Source organism: Chrysochloris asiatica, unplaced genomic scaffold, assembly GCF_000296735.1.
Source record: "Chrysochloris asiatica unplaced genomic scaffold, ChrAsi1.0 scaffold00094, whole genome shotgun sequence".
NCBI classification, from domain to species: Eukaryota; Metazoa; Chordata; class Mammalia; order Afrosoricida; family Chrysochloridae; genus Chrysochloris; species Chrysochloris asiatica.
The window spans coordinates 1,934,023-1,954,963 of record NW_006408612.1 but is presented as its reverse complement, the minus strand read 5'-3'; the positions used below and the strand labels follow the sequence as shown (position 1 = coordinate 1,954,963).

The 20,941-nt window shown below is 33.3% G+C and overlaps 1 protein-coding gene across 8 annotated transcripts in view; it reads right to left on the bottom strand.

The window, feature by feature from the left end:
- DYNC1I2 (dynein, cytoplasmic 1, intermediate chain 2) overlaps positions 1-20,941 on the bottom strand; it is a 64,101-nt gene that overhangs the window by 30,906 nt on the left and 12,254 nt on the right. For 3 of the 8 annotated variants that reach the window (XM_006866630.1, XM_006866631.1, XM_006866632.1), the window contains 2 exons: positions 16,104-16,194; positions 8,641-8,756 (listed from right to left, as the gene is read on the bottom strand). In XM_006866630.1, coding sequence (XP_006866692.1) covers positions 8,641-8,756; positions 16,104-16,194 — 207 coding nt within the window. Of the gene's footprint in view, positions 1-8,640; positions 8,757-10,623; positions 10,684-16,103; positions 16,249-16,934; positions 16,953-20,941 lie in introns of all 8 variants that reach the window. The other 5 variants (XM_006866625.1, XM_006866626.1, XM_006866629.1 and 2 more) reach the window with 4 other exon arrangements.

The window sequence follows — 20,941 nt, the reverse complement described above, 5'->3', positions numbered from 1 at the left end:
TTTAATTATACTTAATTTTAAAGGTTGACTTGGGGAATAATAATAGGGTATTTACTTCAATTAAAAATTCACTATAAGAAGATGTATATGTTTTCCAGTTATTCCAATCAATTTTATTTACTAGTAAGGCTCACTGTATGCAAATACTAAAATCAAAGAGAGGAATTTTTGAGTTACCCTGGAAAGGCCATTCTTAAGCACTGTGAATTATAAATTACAGCCTCTTATCCACATATTATTCTCCCTCAACTTTGTTGCATTATATGGCTTCTAAGTACTATTTCCAATGACAGGTGTCAAATTCATGTCATAATGCATATGGTCAGTATTTTAGTGATAAGTGACCTCATAATCTACATATTTAACAGAAAAGATCTTGTTTATAGACTCTCTTCCTTTTGAAATTTAAAATGTGAATGAAGTATGTTAAAAGTAATCAATATTCATCTCCTATGTGGCATTTTCCATGCCTTATTTGTCCATACACTATTTTAGTTGTGGCTGATGATAATCATCTGTTTAAATATATGTTCTTGGATTTTTGTTTTAGAACAAATACATACACTTCCATTTCTATATGGATTAAAAACTGGTTTAAAAACTAGGTATTTCAACCTTAGTCTCATCAAAGTAATTAAGATAAAGGAATATAAAAATGATATATAGTTCTTAAACAATTATCTATATATACCAAACATTTGGCAAAAATACCAAACATCAATAACATCAGATTAGAGAATGTATCTTGAAAATAAACAGACTTCTCTTATTACAGACTAATAGGATAGCTATTAAAGTATTATTAACACTACCAAAAATACAGTATTATACTTCTAAGGATTTTCTAAAGCTAGTCCCTACTATATGATAAACTATAATATATTTAAAACTGGAACGGAGTGCAACAGAGCAAGACTAAAAAATGGGACTGCCATGTCATGTCAATTTATTGATGAATATTCATTACACCATGCAAAGTGGTTAACGCCATACTTTCTCTGACAGTGAATCCAAGGTTATAAACTGAGCAGTAAAGAGTCCATACAAGTAGCAGTTACTTTTAGAATGACAAATCTCTTGTCAGTGAATGCTAAAACCTGGCTTAATGAACCACTGAATTTTAGTTAACATCAAAATTGTGATGTATTTTGGTGAGGTAGAAAGAAAACCTGTGCTGTAAATTAAGCTGCATTTGGAAATAACACCGAAGAATGAAATTCTAGTTGTCGGAATAATCTGTTACAATGGTAGGTTAATCAAAGTTAAATCATCTGTGAAATGGGTGATTTTTGATAAGCTAAAGAAAGGAGTCTTCACAGCAAGTTTTCTCATCTAAGTGTCATATTACATTTAAGAAATTTAAGATACACTAAAACTCAGAATATGACACAAAAGTACACTCTGAATTACTTTTAAGATATTACAACACATTTTAAAGGTAATATATGAAAGATCCTATAAATTCTTATTAAATAAATATTACTACTGATCCTTAAGTATCTATCAAATCATGATTAAACCAATTCGCAATAACAAATGACATTATTAGTGCATTAATGGGGTTCTGATGTAGCACTGCACGATAATGCACTGGACTGTAAAGTCGGTTTGAATCTCAGTCGGTGGTTCAAACCTACCAGCCGCTCCTCAGAAATCATATGCAGGATTCGCTGAGTCAGAACCGACTTGACGGCACTCAACAACAACAACAATGTAGTTTGGGAAATATGTTTACTATCCAGCAATTCATTATGCAGTTTCATTATTCTGGTATTGTCTATATTAAGATAATTTAGTATCCTAGGTCAGCGGTTCGAAACTACCAGCTGCTCCGCGGGAGAAAGATGAGGCTTTCTACTCCCGTAAAGATTTACACCCTCGGAAACCCTGTACAGGGTCGCTATGGGTCGGACCCGACTCGATGGCACTTAACAACAACAACAAAATGAGGAATTCTGAACTTACAAAGCAGTTTGATTATTATTTATGGCACAAAGAAAGCTTCCACTGAGTTCTAAAAGTCAGGATATCTTTCTGTTACATACAAAAATATGATTTCTGAAAATTCAATTTATGAATAACCTCACAAGCATCTTTCATAAAATGAGAATATGAGTGGAAAAGGATTTATTAAAGATATAATTAGTTTAAAAATCATATGAGTGGTTTTGCTTTAACTATTTTCAAAATACTATTTTGTTTTCTAAATCAACATCATTTTGAATCACTTCACTTCAATCTATTTGTCCAAAATTTTATCTTCTTATGCCTTATTCTTTAAAATCAAATGCGAATTTAAGAGAGTTACATTGGGACAAAGCATCATAATATATCAGTGAATTCTTTTACTTTTTTTCAACAATTATAATAAGATGCAAGGCTGCTTGGATTTCCTTAACAATCCGGATCTTCAACAAGGGAAAAAACAGCTGAATTTTTAATCAGGAAACATTCTGAATACAGACCTAATGCTAATCTGGGGGTAGATTTTAAAAGAATTAATTCATTATACTATTTACTTGATTTTAACCCAGATTTTGTTTTATATAGTATCTTTAAAATATACAATTCACATTTTATTTAAACAGTATTAGTATCATTTAGATAGATCCTAGTACCTATGATCTCTTACCAAATACTGCATTTTCCTGAGGTCATGAATCCAGATATGCTGATGAAAGTCAAGAGTAAGAAAGAATGCTTAAAGTTTCAATCATATTTATAGTCTAAAGGATTATCTGACGATTGAAATGAATTTAGTAAATGTAATTTAGCAATTTATTCTAGAATTTTAAAAAATCCATTTTATACAATGGTAATATTAACCAGGGAGTTCTGGTGTGGCGCTGTGGGTTAATATGCTGGACTGCAAAGTTGGTTTGAACTGTAAGGTTGGTGGTTCAAGCTCACCAGTCGCTCCTAGGACACCCTATACAGGGTCACTATGAGTTGGAACCGACTTGATGGCACTTAACAACAACAACATTAACCAGAAGGTCTACAAAATTACTTTGCTTGGTAAATGTAGATTCCAGATGTTAAGATTATGCAATAAAAGAATGAGTGATTTACATATAAGAATCGCCTATGCATTATAAATGCTAATTCACATTATAAATACTAATAAACATGTATCTGATGAAAAATAACTGGCTACCAAACCAATCCAAACAGTTATTGTAAAACTCAACACAGGTAAGGAACCAGAATGGTATGAAAACAGCACTTCATTGGAAATCAAGAGTCAGGTATTAGCTGTAGCCTTCCATTCACTCATACTGGGACTTTAACCATCCTCCGGTATAAGATTAAATAGAATAACCTTTCCCTTTTAAATAATCTTTGTTTCTAAAATGAGCAAATTAAAAAACAACAACAACAACGGCACACAGAATAGGTGTGGATAAGAAAAAAATAAAGCCATTTTCAAAAGAGTTAAAACTCTTGGAGAAAGGTAACCTTCCAAAAGTATATCCATGCTCCTGCCATGAGAAGCTTTTTACCTGCCGAGAGTGAAATTGACTGAGGTCACATGGTCCTAGTCAATTTCATTCACAGTAGGTGCTTTAAGACAGCAAAGCATCTCAGTTCAGAAATAGTACTACCAACTTATAGAGTAAACCTGAAAGCAAGAAGATGGCTAGAATGGAGAAAAAGAAAAACAAGGCAGAATAAAAACTATTGCTTTAAAAAAAAAATTGGTTCAGCCACTTAAAAACGAAGAAGATAAGAGTTAAGTCTAAAACCAATTTTTATCTTCAATTTAGTAACTCACATTATTTCTGCACTGATTACACAGCCTACCCAAGTTTAATTCACTATCTGTTACACTAAAATTGTGATTTTGACAATTTTGTCTCATGGTGAGTTTTGGAATTTGTTACATAATTCTTAAGTGGAAACCAACCAGGCTAAGTTTAAGAACCTCTATATTAAAGCAATGGGTAAGCACAAGTACAGTTAAGCACAAAGTGTTTTCATTATAAAACCTTCATTTCAGGATCTCTTTTCTTCTTTCTAAAACTTCCACAAATTGGGAAATGAAACTCAATGTAAGAGTCCCAGACATGAAATAATTTTAATGACACAGAAAGGAAATTATCTCCTTTAAAAAAAATTCCAAAGGCTATTTTTGAGTAGGATTATGATTGAGGATGGTTCCATGGGTATCAGGAATGCATTTTCCATTTTCATTCATACATATACCTCTACCTGTACATAATAGGACCATAAAACTGAAGGAAAATAAAGTACCTTCATACACAGCATATGCTCAATAAATACTTAGAATTAGTGGATAGTTTGCTAACTTATAAATGGCTTGGCATGGGCTTTTATAAAATATCCAAGTCCTGGTGTGGTGCTGTTGGATAAGCACTGGACTGCTAACTACAAGGTTGGTGTTTCAAACCCAATAGCTCCTCCCTGGAAATCCTTACAGGGCTGTTATGAGTTGGAACAACAACGAGTCTACATAGGAGTTTAGTAAGTGTTGGGACTGAGTCCATTAGAGACTGGACTCAGTTCACGCAGCTTATCTCTTTCACTTTCTATAAGTCAAGATAAGAAAAAATTCTATTTGACGTGACAGAAAATAATAGCCATTTATGCATTATGAGTCAGAACTGACTTGATGGTACTTTTTAACAACAATTCATATAATTATTCTTATATTCTGAGATATATAAAATATTACCCTGACACAGATACACCAATTTATAAGTCAATCATTTTATATTCTAACAAAGTGTTTTTCAAACTATGAGTCCAAATAGATTTAGTGTGCCAAGATCAGCATTTTAAGAAAATGAAACAGAATTGAATAAAAAACATTATAAGGCCCTGTATATCACAGGGGAAGGGCAGGTATTGTTTCATAAGACTTTTCAGTTACACTTATATATCTATGTTCGAATTGAGTTGTACTGAAATTGGATTTTCTATTACACGTTACTATGATGAAAGCATGACAGTCACTGCTTTAGAGGTGGCATGAGAAGGAAAACACACCTTGGAATTAGTCAGACGTGTTTAGAATCATAGCTACTAGTTAAGTGATCTTTGATAAGCTATCTTTTTCAGCTTCAACTTTCTCATGTGTAAATAGAACCAGTACTGAAACATTAAGATTTTGGTGAGAGAATTAAGAGAAAATGTCACATGCTTCACACTATGTCTGGTACACAGTTAGTGTTCTTTGCTGTTAAAATTTTCGCCATCAATTTCATCATAAAGTTTGAAAAACAAGTGACACAAATAGCCAAAACAATATATCTAGAAAGTACAGACAGGCTGAATTTTGTTAATTGCATTCAGAGAGGCATACAGCACACAAAGTAACAGTATACGTCTTCATCTACATAGTATGTTACCCTAGAATGACTATAAGGGCTGAAAAAATTATCTTAATAGCTTCATTTCTGGAACTATAACAAATATTATTAAAATCAGGAACAAAAACTAATCACACATTTAAAAAAAACCAATTTCCTCAATAACTATGCTGAAATATTAACACTTGAAAATAAACTTTTCCCCCCAGTAGTTTATTCAGAGTAAAAACATGAAAATAATATCCTAAGTGTAGACAAAATCATTCTCTTGAATGTCACTGTTGTTAACAGTGCCATCAAGTCGGTTTCTGAGGAATGGCTGGTGAGCTTGAACTACCGATCTTGTAATTCAAACTTATTTTGCAGCCCAGCGCATTAAACCACAGTGCCACACCAGGACTCATTTCTTGGTTAGGCAAAAGCAATTAATTCCTTCACTAAATATGCACTGAATACTTATCATACTCCAGGCACTGTTCAGGCCTGGTATTATAAGTAATGAAGAAGAAACAGTGCTCTGGAATGTTCTCTCTGTGCTCATGGAAAATTTGACAAAGAAGCTGAAGTATGATGATGTTAACTAAACATCTTGCCCTAAATAATTCCAAACTGAATAGAACATGAATTAGCTACTTTCAGGTCATCAGTTTATTTGAAAAAAAAAAAAAAAACATGATTATCTTTCTATATTTTTAATTACTTGCAAAAAAAAAAAAAAAAAAAAAGGATTTTTTTTGGGGGGGGGGGCAATGCCAGCTATACATTCAAATTAGTTTAAAGTATTCATATTTTAAATTTATATCCATCTAAAAATAAGCAATTGAAAATGTTTTTTTTTTCTAAAGCAGGACTTAAAAAATCATATGTATATATGTATGTATATAATTTTTGAAAAAATATACTCAAAGAAAACTGAATGAAACAAAATGTTCTAACAGCTATAGCACAATGGTATAGATATGCCTAACTCAAGCCATAGTCTTTTCAATGGCTTCATATGCATGTGAAATCTAGACCATGAATAAGGAAGATGAAAGAAGAATTAATATGTTTAAAGTTATGGTGTTGGCAAATAATACAGAATATACCATAGACTGCCAGAAAAATGAACAAATTTGTCTTGGAAGAAGTACAATCAGAACGCCCTTAGACATTCTCAGGAGGGACTAGTCAATGGAAAACAACATCATGGTTGGTGAAGAGGGCCAGCGAAAAAGAGGAAGACCCTTGACAACATGGACTGACACAGTGGCTGCAACAATGGGCTCAAAACCAGCAAAGACAGTGAGGTTGCAGCAAGACGGGGCAGCATTTTGTTCTGTTGTACACAGACAGGGCTGCTGAGGTGCAAATGACTCAGTGGCAGCCAGCAACATCATCGACAGACATTCTTCTCTCAATACGCTTTCTGTACTTCCTACATTTCTATGATGTACTACTATAATAATTAGAAAAAATTATTTTCTAAAAACCAAAGTTATCACTTACACTAAATATAATTATAGGCACATTATAATAGGCATTACTGAAACAGCTTCAGAACACTTTTCATTTCAAACAATCCAAAATACATTTCAAAAGTATGATGGTGTACCTAAAAATAGTCTCTAAATGATCAGATGAAGAATAAAAGATAATTTATTTTTAAATGAGTCACTGTGCTCTCATTTCAACTATTTTGCTCACTTTCTCAGTTAACATATCTAATAATGTAGCCTTCAAAAGACAGATTATTATAATGTGTATTAAATTAATATATTAATAGCATAATATTTTCTGGAAATTATGGAGTCCTGCAGTACTCATATTAATATTTTCTAACACTTTTTTCCTTTTTCTCAAAGAGTTTATTAAGAATAAAACATTAAACATGTATATGATCAAGTAAAAAAATGATTTCCTCAAATTTTTCCTGATTTCTTCACATTTTTCAGAGCATAACTCTATGCATGACAAGGTCAAGATTTAAGTGACAGGAAAAGCTCAAGGTATTTATTTGATTTCCATCCTTAGTGATAAGGAAAAGGAAAGTTGTTAAAGTGCATGTGTGTAAAACTGAGGCAAACAAAGCTGTAAATAGCTGTAATTCTAATTTTAAACAAACATAAAAATGCAACAATTTCTTTGGTAGTAGTTAAGGATTTCAAGGATCTTGCCCCCTTTGCTTACCTGCATTTTCTGGGTTTCCTGTAATAAATGCTATTTTTATTCTTCCTTAGCAGAGAAATATAATTAAGAATGTTAAATAAATTAAACATCTGAAAAAAAAGTTTTTATGTTTAATTTTCTCTAATGATTAGGAATACGTTCTGCTGGCTAAAGAGGAAAAACATAATTCTTCCTGCAAAAACTATTAAAACGATAATTGATAACTTATTATGGGCCCACAATATCTTAGTCACAATTCTAAATATCAACAACTCTAAAATGAAGTATTGATTCCATTTATACATGGTGAAGTTCATTTGGTGGTAAGCCCTGATGTAACAGGAAGCAAAGCTATTTATAATATTTATTTTACTTAGTGTGAATATTATCTTTTGCTGCCAAAATATTAATGCCCAAAATCCTGTTGATGCATTCACATATAGTATGCACATTTTTCTAAAATCTGAAAAATCTGAATTCTAATACATGTTTGGCCCCAGAGGTTTCAGATAAGAGACTTGTACCTGTATTAGGGCTCCCATGTAAACTTATATGTGATGTAACTTCATTAGTCTTATGAGTGAAACAAAACTATTATATTTTATGTTGAATCATTAGCCATTTAACAAGATTAAAAAATTAATCCTCAATTTAAAAATGGTAACTTTTTTTGGCTTATTTAAGAACCAAAGGACTCCACATTCAGTACGTCTATGCCTACACTTCCCTCTATTAAACACAAATAACAGCAGGCTACTATAGAAACTACATAGCAGAACCCTTAGGTCATAAAAGAAGAGTTCAGTCATGAAAACTACAATATCATTTATACTAATAATTTTGAAAAGAAAGTTAAAAACTCTTAAAAATGAAAACACAGATACAGAATCTCAAAGCATTAGTTTTATGTTTCCCTAGTATGCTAAAGTGTAGTGCTGTAGCTAAGCATTGGACCGCAAGGTCAGTGGTTCAAAACTCACCAGCTGCTCCTCGGAAGCCCTATACAAAGTTACTATGAGTCAGAACTGACTCAACAGATTTAACAATAATATGCTAAGAAATGAATAAATAAAACAAAAAATTCAGGAAGAAAGAAGAAAAGAAAGAATTCATTTATTTATTAAGAAGGAATACTGATATTTTAAAGATAGACATTCACCTTCTTTGGGTTGAGCCATAACTGGAGTCTGGGTTTCCTTTGTATATGTAACAATTTCTCGAGGAGGAAAGTCAACTTGTGTAATTTTAGCCATTCCAAGTTTAATGGGTCCTCGTCTAAATAAAGGGAATACAAATGTTTTAAAATACAACAAATGATATACTTTAACTACATCAAACCATGTTATTTAGGAAAATTAAGAATTAAACATTCATGCATATCCAACACTGTAATTTAAATCCTTGTTTTATTCAAGAAATTTTTAATGAACTGGCTTTATTTTAACACAAGAATTAGAAGGTAAAAACAAAAGGCATTTCTGAATCATTCAGGGTGTTTACATTTCACTTTAAAAGGGAAATAATTGAGTTTCTTAAAGCAAATGTGTAGGCGATACTAGAACAAGAGACAAGAATTTCAAAGTGGACTGTTGACTATAATTGGTTTTGAGAACTACTTTTAAGAGTGATACAACTATGGACTTTTTGACCGAATCTTGTTTCCTTCACTATTAGCAGAAATTAGCTTGAAGACTGAAAACCAGATTTCTACTTCTGGTTGAAAACAATTTTAATTTACTTTTTATATTTGGTAGAAATTGGACTTAAAAGTGAAATATTTAAACATTTTAAATCTCTAGTCTCTGTGTAGTCAATATTGTCTTTGATTTGTATATGGAAAATCTATGGTGCAAATATAATTTAACCTAGACTAAAGCAACAGTCACTTTGACTATCATAAAGCTATTAATGTTACTTCTGTTTTAGTTAAAGAGAGAGAATACTTCTTTTTTTGACAAGTAGAAGAAATAGAAGGATTATGGTTGAGGAAATGGACCAAAAGAAAAATCAGTTTTTATGAGATATCTGTGTGATCTTTTTTCGGTCTTTATATTAGATGTTCAAATTCTACACCAAATAAAGTATGCTTCCAAACTCCCATAAAAATTTTTAATAATGAAGCTGATAAAAAACACATTCAAAGAATTAGATGGGAGATGCTAAGTAACATTTGAAAGAATCTGATATTCTAAGAATAACATTTTTACAGAAGCTTTATATTCTGATTTTTAAGCAGTAAACAGAATGAAAGGCAGATCACTCACATATCTGGAAAAGAATGATTAAGACCAAATCACTGACTTGATTGCACTGAAGGTCTCGCAGACATAATCACAGTATTCAAACAAACAAACAAAATATCATAAGATTTATGGGTTGGAGGGTAGGGAGAAAATATCTCACTTATCCAATAGCCACTTTTATTGAAAATAAGGAAGCAATGGGGGAGAAAAGCCTCAGGGTAGCCAACAGAGAGAGGCCTTCCAGTTAGTGTATTAGAAGCTCATATACTTTTCTTTTCTTTTATATTATAACTCTACTTAGTTACTCTTGCTTTAAGCACAATTCCAATAGGTATGGTCATATGTTTCAGAAGCTGAAAATTATCACAGGAAATAAACTAGTTGAGTCAGGTACAATGGCAGCAACAAACATTCATAATTTGCATTGGAGTTTAGAATATATGAATGAATAAACAAGTAAATCAGGAGTTGTTGTATACAGAATAATATCTCTGCACCTCTCAAAACCTTATAAATTACAGGTAATTTTTAATATAGAAAAAAAAGTACAATTTTTATTAAGTAATCCAGAAAATGTTCAATTATATGTAGAGTATATATTATAATTCATCTTGGAAATTTATAATATATTTTTGATATACTTACATAGACAATACAGAAATAGTAAAGGAATTTGGGCACTAAATGGATAAACTTAGGACACCTAGAAAATGACACATGTACAATACTTCATTCATTAATGATAAAGGATAAATGAGGTGTCACAGTGAAATATAACAACTTTTTTTTCCCTGACTATATACTACATATTAGGAAATTAAGCAAAAATAAAATTAGGACAGTTTTTCGAAGAATCAAATTAACTATAAAAGAGGGAAGGTAATAAATCTATTCAATACCCCAAATCGGAATCTGAATGAAGTTGAAGAACTGATGGATCTGTATCCCAATGCAGCGTCCTAAATGGTTGTAGGGCAACCATGAAGCATTAGCAAAAAAGGCCATAGTTAGTTAAGCAAATACATTCTATGAATAGTTAATGCTAAAATACTGTTTACAATTAAAAACCACGTTTTTGTTAGTAAGGAAAATAAAACAAGTATCACTCAATGTTTTAGTGCATGCACTAGGTATAATAAGGTTACAGACATATGCATACAATCCAGAATAGTAAAAAGACTTAGTGCGTATTTTCAGGTTATGGGAAACTAATATTGTATAATGGATAAGGACAACTAAAGCAGCTAACAACCCAAATGATGCATTATTTATAGACCATCACAAGCTAGGATATAAAAATATAAAAAGTTTAAGTTTCCCAATTGAAAAAAATTAGTAAAAAAATCTTGGTTAACATATTGTAATTTGCCCAAAGCATTAAATGTGTGCAGGAAATTGTCATATTGGTAAAGGAAATGAGTCAACACATAAGCCTTTCGGTAAGAAAACCAAAGACTATTCCACTGGGATACAAAATGGCTAAAGTTTCCAAAATGTGACCCTTCTGTAATTTATGGGTTAAGCACTGCCTTGGGCTTACATGTCATCTGCTTTAGAAAGCAACTAAAGACTTCTGTCTCTAGGAAAAAATGCATTTTTCTCTGGAAAAATATTTTATGTTTTAAAGGATTAATTTAGTTTTTAGGAGACTATCAATCCTAAATAAATGATCCACTTGTGTTCTGACCTTTCCTACTGGGTAAACAAAATACACAAGGTCTTCTTCACTTAAACCAAATTCAGTGATTACTAGAACAAAAGGCACTTTTTCACACTGGCATTCTAATAGGTTAGCAAACATAAAAAATTACCGTATAATGCTTTTAGTCCTATAGCAAAAGTTAAGGACAATACATTTAGTGCTACCATTTTTTGTTGAATCTACTTGCTGTTTACTTACATAAGATACAAATTTTAATATACAACTGAAACTGCCACAATATTTTAGTACAACAAATGATTTCTCTATTTTACCAGTGTATACAATTTATCAATAAACAATTGTTTGAATCAAACTAGATAAATTCTTCATTTAAGAATATAAAGAAAAATCCACAGGATTGCATGTAAGCAATGAAAAAGTTAAACTGAAGATCTACTTTGTACTAAGTAATGAGCAGCAACAAACTTAGGCTTTGTTAAAGCAGAAGGGATTCTATGAGATGGTCTCCAAGGAATGTTCTGTCCATAGCGGTTACACTGTTTGAGAGCCCTAGCTGTTATCAATGACATAAGGCTCCTTGTGGAAGATGCCATTTTAGTTTAAAATCAAGAAAGACGTCAAAATACAGGCAATACATTGAAGAACATATGTGATTATAGTTATTAAATGTATTGCCGACATACAAAGTAAAATTCCAATATAATCAGAAAGCCTGGAAAATAAACTGATCAAGAATAGAAAAAAGGAACAGGAGCATTGGGATCTCCAATTGAATAACTGTCACTTAAAGTCCTGGTGTGACACTGCAGGAGAAGCACTGACTGCAAGGTCAATTTGAATCAGCCACTCCTTGGAAACTCTACAGGGTTGCTGTGAGTTGGAACTGACTCATAGCATATAAGTGGCACTTAATAACAACAACAACAAACTTTAGAGATGACAAGTGATTGAGAAGATGAACTAAAAACTTAACGAAACACAACTTTCTAATTTGTAAAGTTAGTGAAATACCACATCTCATTGCCCTTTATGCTTATTCATAAATTACAACCAGGACCAACAGGAATTCTTGGCACTCAGAAATCGTGATTTGGACATATTTAGATAACATATAAGGTAGGTAATGTCTAAACTATCTTTTCTTACTCTATAAGTGTACTAATCCTAGATTGTCTAGGCCAAGAAATGAGGTTGAATGTATAGGCTCATATATCTCACACACATTTTCCGGTGATTTTTTTTTTCCCCCCCTCTTTATTCTTTCACTGCTATCATGTCTGGTGAATTCAAGCTCATTCTTCCTTATTCTTAGACTCTAGTAGTCTTTAAAATGCCATGTAACGTTAATGAGCTCTGGTAACGTAGTGGTTGGTTACAAATCGGGCTGCGAACCACAAGCTCAGCAGTTTGAAACTACCAGCTGTTCCGCAGGAGAAAGATGAGGCTTTCTGCTCCTGTCAAGATTTACAGCCTCGGGAACGCTATACAGGGTCGCTATGAGTCGGAACCGACTCCACAGCACATAACCACCACCAATTAGAATGTTGGAGTCCAGGTGTGGTGCCATAGGATAAAGCACTGGACTGTAAGGTTGGTCTGAACCACAAAGTAGGTGGTTCAAATTCACCAGTTACTCCTTGGAAACCCTATATAGGGTCCTAGGAGTCAGAACTGACTCAATGGCACTTAACAACAACAATCTGAAATGTTATTATTTAATTGCCAATATCATCATCAACAATACTGATTCTCTCTCCACTAGAGAATCTGGAAATGATTCTGTGGAATTGTTTTACACACACACACACAGAATACACTCAGTTCTCTTGAAAATTAGTGTTTCAAATAAGTCTATGCTCTCATAGGAGATAAATCATGGTGTATTAAGATTAAAAATATACAAGGTCAACTCTTTCAAGATGAAGGTTTTTTTTTTTTTTGGTCTTTTGTTAAATGCAGGAGAAACTGTATTTTTAATTTTAAAGAAACTTTATTTCATTTTCTAATAAGATCATATCCTCTAAGATACTAAATCACCAGTCTTAAACTTTGTCATTTAAAAAAATCTACATCTACACTTACAATTTTTCAACAAAATGAGTTACACCTGTAATGACAAAATCACTAGAATATAAGTTCTATGAAGGCAATAACTTGTTTTTTAACGTTTTATTGTGAAAGTTTACATGGGAGAACATTAGTTTTACATTCATGCTATCCTACATTGTTTCATTGCCATGGTTACAATCCCCTCCATGCATCATCAACCAACCAAAGGGTATATCCTGCAAGCCTCACTCCCAGCCATCAGCACACAGGCCCTCTCCCTCTCTAGGTCTAAAGTCCCCAGCTGCTCCATCTCTCCACGTCATCATCCCTGCCTCCTTCTCTGGCATCACTGCTTCTCTGGGTAGGGTCCCACTCTTCGCTCTTCTCCTTTTATAGTCCCAGGGATCTCTGCTCCTAGACTGCAAAGTCAATCACTCCCCTCCTTTGCTACAAAATGTCTATCTTTACATTTCCAACCCTCACAGTCAGTCCTGATAACAATTATTCACTATTGTATCACAAGAGACCTATCCACATCTCCTTTCATCAGCCCCACCTAGACCGATTGGATACTACTCAGTGGAGATTCTACCTTCCTCTGCGCCCTCTGGATCTAGGTTCCCTCTTGAAAGCTTGTAAGCCAGTCACTTCTTGCCTTTGTACACCCCCAATTTTGGGTAGCCAATGTCCAAGTTGCCTATCCCTGTCTACTCTGTGTATGGAGGGGGTGGGAGAACTTATTTTTTGTGCTAACAAAAGGTTAAGTTACTATATAGTAGATAGCAATTTGATGAGTATTTGTTCTATACATGAATAAATATTTTTATTTACTTCCTGTTCCATTTTATAATATGCCAAAGCAACTTTACTAATCTCTCTGCTACAATTCAGGAAAACATATTAATTTAAAAAATCAGGTATACATAATACATAGGAATTTTGAAAGTGAACCCATTAATATTACATTAAAATTAAAAAACAGAAACAATGAGTTCAGAAATGTATAAAATATAATATTTATATGAAACTAATGTATAAAACAAAGAAATTTAACAAATAGTCTTTTATTTGAGGAAAAATGTTATTATAATGTTACAAAAGTAAAAAAAAAAAAATCCTTCCGTTGAAAACAACCACTTACTTATTATTATCAAATACTAACATATTTATCTAAAAATATAGAATAAATTTAGTCCTAAAAATAAACTTAGATTAAGTAAATTTAGTCTTTATCTCTAACATATACTATTTTACAAAGTTATAACAATATTTTTAGAAAGAAAAAAATGACTTTAAAAAATAAAACATGTCATTTACCTCCAATAATAGTGATGATTAGATTGGTAATAGTTGTAAGTTGGGGTCTATAGACAGAACAGTTTTAGAAAGCATCTCTCAAATTTAAACTGGTGAGCCTTTGCACTTTCTATTTGTTCATCATGAAGTAAAGTATTGGGAGTCTTGGTGTGGTGCTGTAGGATAAAACAGTGAGCCACAAGGTCTGTTTGAGCCACAAGGTTGGCCATTCAAACCCACCAGTTGCTCCTTGGAAACCCTACACAAGGGCACTATAAGCTGGAACTGACTCCATGGCGCTTAAAAACAAGTAAAGTATGGAGCTTGTGAATTATCCAGCCTTGCTCTTTTTTTTTCTTGCCTTCTCTTCAGGATACTTGTTACTTAGTTTTCATTATTTATTTTCAGCTTTACTCAGAGGGTGTAGAACAAAAAAGAAAAAATGTCTATTAGCTTAATTCACTAATTCTTAAAAGGTACATTAAAAGATTTTGCTGAAGAGGACATTTAACTTACTGGCCCAAAATATGGGCTCCGAATCAGTTTTACAAAGAATAAAGCAGTAACACATTCCCTAATATAACTTTTAGAAGGAAGCTAAAATTTTACTGAATTTCTGAAAAGTAAGTATCAATATTTGTGCAGGCTCCTAAAACAAACCTAGTTTACAAGGAAGATGCAACTTCAGGAAAACTTGGCAGTAAGCACTTTCAGTGTTTCTTTAGCAATTATTTCTTATTCTTTGTATTTTACATATTATTATTTTTCTTAGTTAGAAAAACTAGTGATTTAATGGAACAAAATTAGACTGCTTAACTGAATTGTTTTGCTTTTCAACTACTGAATGGGTAATCAAATTAAGGATGGCAGAGAGGTTTTACACTACAACAGGATTTCAAAAGTTTGTGGAAAAATTCCCTAGCTTTTCATTCCATTTTTCACAAATTTTCTGAAGCCCCCTTGTTATCTACAACTAATAATTCACATAATAACCAATTATCAAGTATGTTTAGACAAGACAATTTCAAATACATCAATACCTCTAATTCTAATATAAATAATAATTAGCATAAAGTAGTTAACTATCAGTACTAAGCTCAAGTGTGATAATTAAAATATGGTAAAAATGTATTTTTCATAGATTACAACAGACAATAAATTAGCATAAAGCAGTTAACTATCAGTACTAAGCTCAAGTGTGATAATTAAAATATGGTAAAAATGTATTTTCCACAGCTTACAACAGACAATGTCTAAGTTAATTAGATTTCACAATGCTAGAACTAACTCAATATGACTTTTAAAGAATCCTTTTAAAGCATAGGCATTAATGCATTCTATCATTAAAACATTGAAAGAAAATTACTGTACCTAGATCCCACAGCACCATCTCCAGAGTCTTGGCTTCCAGCTTCACTTGGCGTGCTCACAGATTTGGAGGATGGAGACATAGGAGGAGGGACTAAATAGTGAAATAGACAGGTATCCGCTGTTACTACTCGGAGAGGTTGCTCAGCTTATGATGTTTCAAAAGTAATTTGACATGAAGTAATACAAAAGGAAAAAAAAAAAAAGGCAAACCAAAAACCAAAAATACATGAATGAAAATGAACAGTAGAAAGAAGAGGGAAAAGACAAAAGTTAACAATGCATGCGGAAGAGTCATGCACTTTCCTGGCAAAATGCTTATGGGCCACAGGATAAAAAAAAAAAAAAAAAAAAACAACCAACAACAACAAAAAAACAACCGCAGGACTGGAAGGATGCATCTTCATCTCAGCCACCAAATGTGGACCCTTATTTTCAAAGGAGAGCATTCCTTCTCCTTTAACTTATTATTTTTAAGATCACAGATCATCAGTATTTAAAGCTGCTGCCAAAATTAAGATTTGGAAATATGCTTAATTTACCCATTTAATCTCTGGTTTTCTGAGGTGATTTATAAATATTAATTTTTTGTCTAACAATTTCTTTTTAAAAATTAATGTTCAAAATAATTTTACATTCCCCATAGACACGAAAAGGCCAATTTAGAGAAAGGATTGTGGCTAAAGGAATGACTCCTCTAAAAAGTCCATTTGTTTCCAGCAATTTGGGTGAAAAAATGCAAACAGGCCATAAAACAGCATGCCTTCGAGACATGATGCATAACAAAAAGTGATGCATGCAACTTCAAGGCAAGACTTATGGTAACGTCCTTACCCCAGTATTCAGAAAAAACTGAAGTGTACAGACAAAGATACAGACACCCAAAATATTCTTAATCCCTTCTTATAGAAAAATACACATTTTTCATAGTATATAAAACAAACAGAACAAATGTATTCCCCTAAATGATCAACTTCTAACATTATATAATAGCAGGTGAACGTGCGTATTCCATGCTTTACATTTGTACAACTTTTTGATTACCACTGTGGGCAGTAAAGGAGGACCACCACTGCCACCTTCTGGTGAAATCTTACCAAATGTGTCCCCAAGCCCAAGAAGTTTTTAAAAGTAATTTTTTAATGTACAATATTAAATCACTAACATATTCGGAGAATCACTAATATATTTTGGGAGTCCTAGTATGGCACTTTAGGATAATCACTGGACTGGTAACCCCAAGTTCGGCAGTTCAAACCCACCTGCCACTGCTCAGAAACCCTACATGGAGTCACTATGAGTTGAAACCAACTCAATGACACTTAACAACAACAAAAACAAAGTATATTTTATGTTGCGTTGCAAGCCCTTCATTTCAGTCTAACCAAAAGAAGGCAAGTTCCTTTTAGCTACCTTTAAAAGTATGTTTGATGTTTATACATGCTACAGTAAACAGTGGGTAGGATTATCTAATGGAATGTTCAAATATAGTATGATTAATTACATCTAGAATGTTGTTGCTGTTAAGTGCTGTTGAGTCGGTCCAACTCATAGTGACCCTGTATAGGGTTTCCAATCAGTGCCTGATGAGGTATAAGAATGACCATTTTTACTGTTTCATAACAAATTCTTTGTAAACTTTCACCCAGATGTGTAAAAAACAATTTTTTTTTAAAAGGAAAAGAAAATCATAGCTAGAATGCTCATTTCCTGAAATATAGTGGGATTAATTCTTGCTTAAATTTCAAAGGACTATAAAAACAATCAGCTGTTTCTAATTTTGTGGTTAAAGCTCTCAAAAACAATTAGAACAGATCGTTTCATATACAATTCATATGTAGAAGACATTATGCTAAGTGCTATACATCTAAATCTAAGTAGCTAAAAATGATTTGTATCTGAAGTGAAAAAAAAAGTTCCCTAAGCTTAGGAGTCCTGAGGTCGAGTTGAGCTGCAAGGTGGGCAGTTCAAGGTCACCAGCTGCTCCCTGGAAACTCTACACAGGGTTACCATGAGTTGGAAACAACTTGACGGCACCTAACACCAAAGCTTAGGAGTTCTGGTGTGGTGCTGGAGGATAAGCCTTGGACTGCTAACTGCAAGATCGAGGTTCAAACCCACCAGCCACACCTCAGAAGCCCCTATACAGGGTTGCTGAGTCAGATACGCCTTGAAAGCACTTGTAAACTTTCTCAGGAGCCCTGGCATGGTACTGTAGAATAAGCACTGGACTGCAAACTGCAAGGTCGGTGGTTCAAACTCACCAGATGCTCTTGGAAATCCTGTTGTTGATGTTAAGTGCCACCGAGTCAGTTCCTACTCGAGTTGTTTAATAGATGGAACGGACTAGACACCAACAAGCAGCTTTCTTAGAATTGTGATGTGGAATTATGGGGTAGGCACTGGACTGCTAACCACACGATCGGCAGCTCAAACCCACCAGCTGCTCTTGGAAACCCTCTACAGGGCCGCTATAAGATGGAACTGACGGGACAGCACACAACGATGACAGCTTCTCTTAAGGTGCATTTCCTAAGCTTTAAAAAGTCCATCTTTCACTGCAAGTCTTTCCCTAATCTCATTTCTGACTAATAGGCATAAAGAATAATACCTAACACTTGCTTGTCTACTGTGCTGTAAGCATGAGTAAGTGTTATTAAATTATAGTGAGATACCATAATGTCTTCATATTAGCTTTCACAGAACACATTTTGTATTCCTTTAATTATAGCTTTAATTTCATATTTAAGAAAATAATTCTTCTAAATATAGCGTAGTGGTTATGAATCGGGCTGCGAACCTTAAGGTCAGCGGTTCGAAACTACCAGCTGCTCTGTGGGAGAAAGATGAGGCTTTCTACTCCCGTAAGTAAAGATTTACACCCTCGGAAACCCTGTACAGGGTCGCTATGGGTCGGAACCGACTTGATGGCACATAACAACATAACAATATATATATATATACATATCAGGATTGGGAGGAAACAGTAAAATATTCCTATGAATTTAATTACTTGTGATGAATTATTCAACTTTTTTCCCTGTTTAACATTTTTTTTCTCCCTTTCTGGCAACTTCAAGTGCCAATGTGTCTACTCCTCAATGAGTTTAACAGTATCTTACTTGGTTAAAGCTGTATTTTAAAAAAATGTCATCTCAAATTCTTTATGGAAACAGGATAAATAATAATACATACATACATGCATTACCCTAGTCAGTTCTAAAATATTTCAGAAATAAGTTGAATGAGATAAAAATCTCCATCCCAGAACAGAACTATATTCTTTCTGCTAAAAGATAGTTCTCAAGCCAACTGATTGAGAAGACTCATAAAGGACTCTTAGTTATCATCTGGCCCAAAACCTTCATCTTGCAATAATATTAATAACATAGGAAAGGCAAGCCTAGAAAAAGAAAATTGTCTTGAATAAGGAGGAAAGCTGATAGAAAAAAGGGACTAGTAATTGTTATTTGGTGACTACTACCTTTTAACGCAATTAGTCTAGAAAAATCAAAGAATATCGTAATTGCAAAATAAGGCAGTACCACTATCTTCCCAGACTTCAACAAATGAACTCTGGGGAAAAAATAGAAGCATGCATTCAGAGAAGTAAAAAAAAAAAAACACACACCAAAAAACCTGACCAACTCTTAGCCTCTCAAATCTCAGAAAAGTTTCAATTCTGTATTTCATTTTTAAGGATGACTTTAGAGTACAATCAATTAGCTTTAAAAATAGCATAATCCAGTAGTAATTAGCTTTTGCCAAGTACTTGAGATGTGACTTGCTTAGAAATAGTGATTTAATCAGAATCACCTTTACTCCATAGTTCAGTATATAAAATAGCCTCCAACCAGGCTTTAAGTCGTGTAAGATAAAGGAACTAGTATTAACATATGTGAATATATGAACAAACCTAAGCTTCTTAGGTTCAAATAAGTTTAGAATAAAGATACTGATTTTCTTCTGTGATAATAAAGGGATAAATATGAAGTAAACTGAAAAACTATGCAAGATCACTCATAGGTTATGCAAATAATAATGGACTGTTATTATTCATTCTCTAGAACAAAACACCAACCAAAAAGGTTTTTCCTGTCTGCTTTAGTTCTCCAAGATTACAAAATTAATTTAACACTGTTGCCTTTTCTGAAATTTGGGAATGTACCTACTCAGAACCTACACAAAAGTTTTCAAGAATGAAAGCTGGTGAACAGACCAATAATTTTTAAGTATGCACTAGCATCACACTGTGGCTTTGTAGGATAAGCACAGAACTTCAAACTGCAAGGTTGGCAGTTTCAACCCTCAGCTACTCCATGGGAGAAGTATAAGGCTTCTTACTCCTGCAAAGATTTTAAAAAGCCTAGGAAACCCTGTACGTACAGGGTCGCTATGAGTCCGCTATGAACTGACTCCACAGTACATCACCATCACCACCACCAACAGCATAGTGCTGTAGGATAAGCATTGGACTGTTATCACAATGTAAGTACCCACCAGTCACTCTTGGAAACCCTATACAGCAGAGGGGAACCTTTCTTTTGACAAAATTTATAACATCATTGTGGGCCACACAAAATTATCAACTTAAAAATTAGCCTGTTATATGTGGTCAAACATTTAATCATTTAATGAACTCACCCCTAATGTGATGACTCAATGGCACTAAACAACAACAACAATATGATGGCTAGAGCTGCAGTTGCCTGGGCAGGGCCAGACCAAATGATTTTGCAGGCCTTATTTGAAAGTGCCATGGACTGCCAAAAGAACCAATAGATCTGTTTTGGAAGAAGTGCAGCCAGAGTGCTCCTTGGAGGCCAGGATGGCTATGCTTC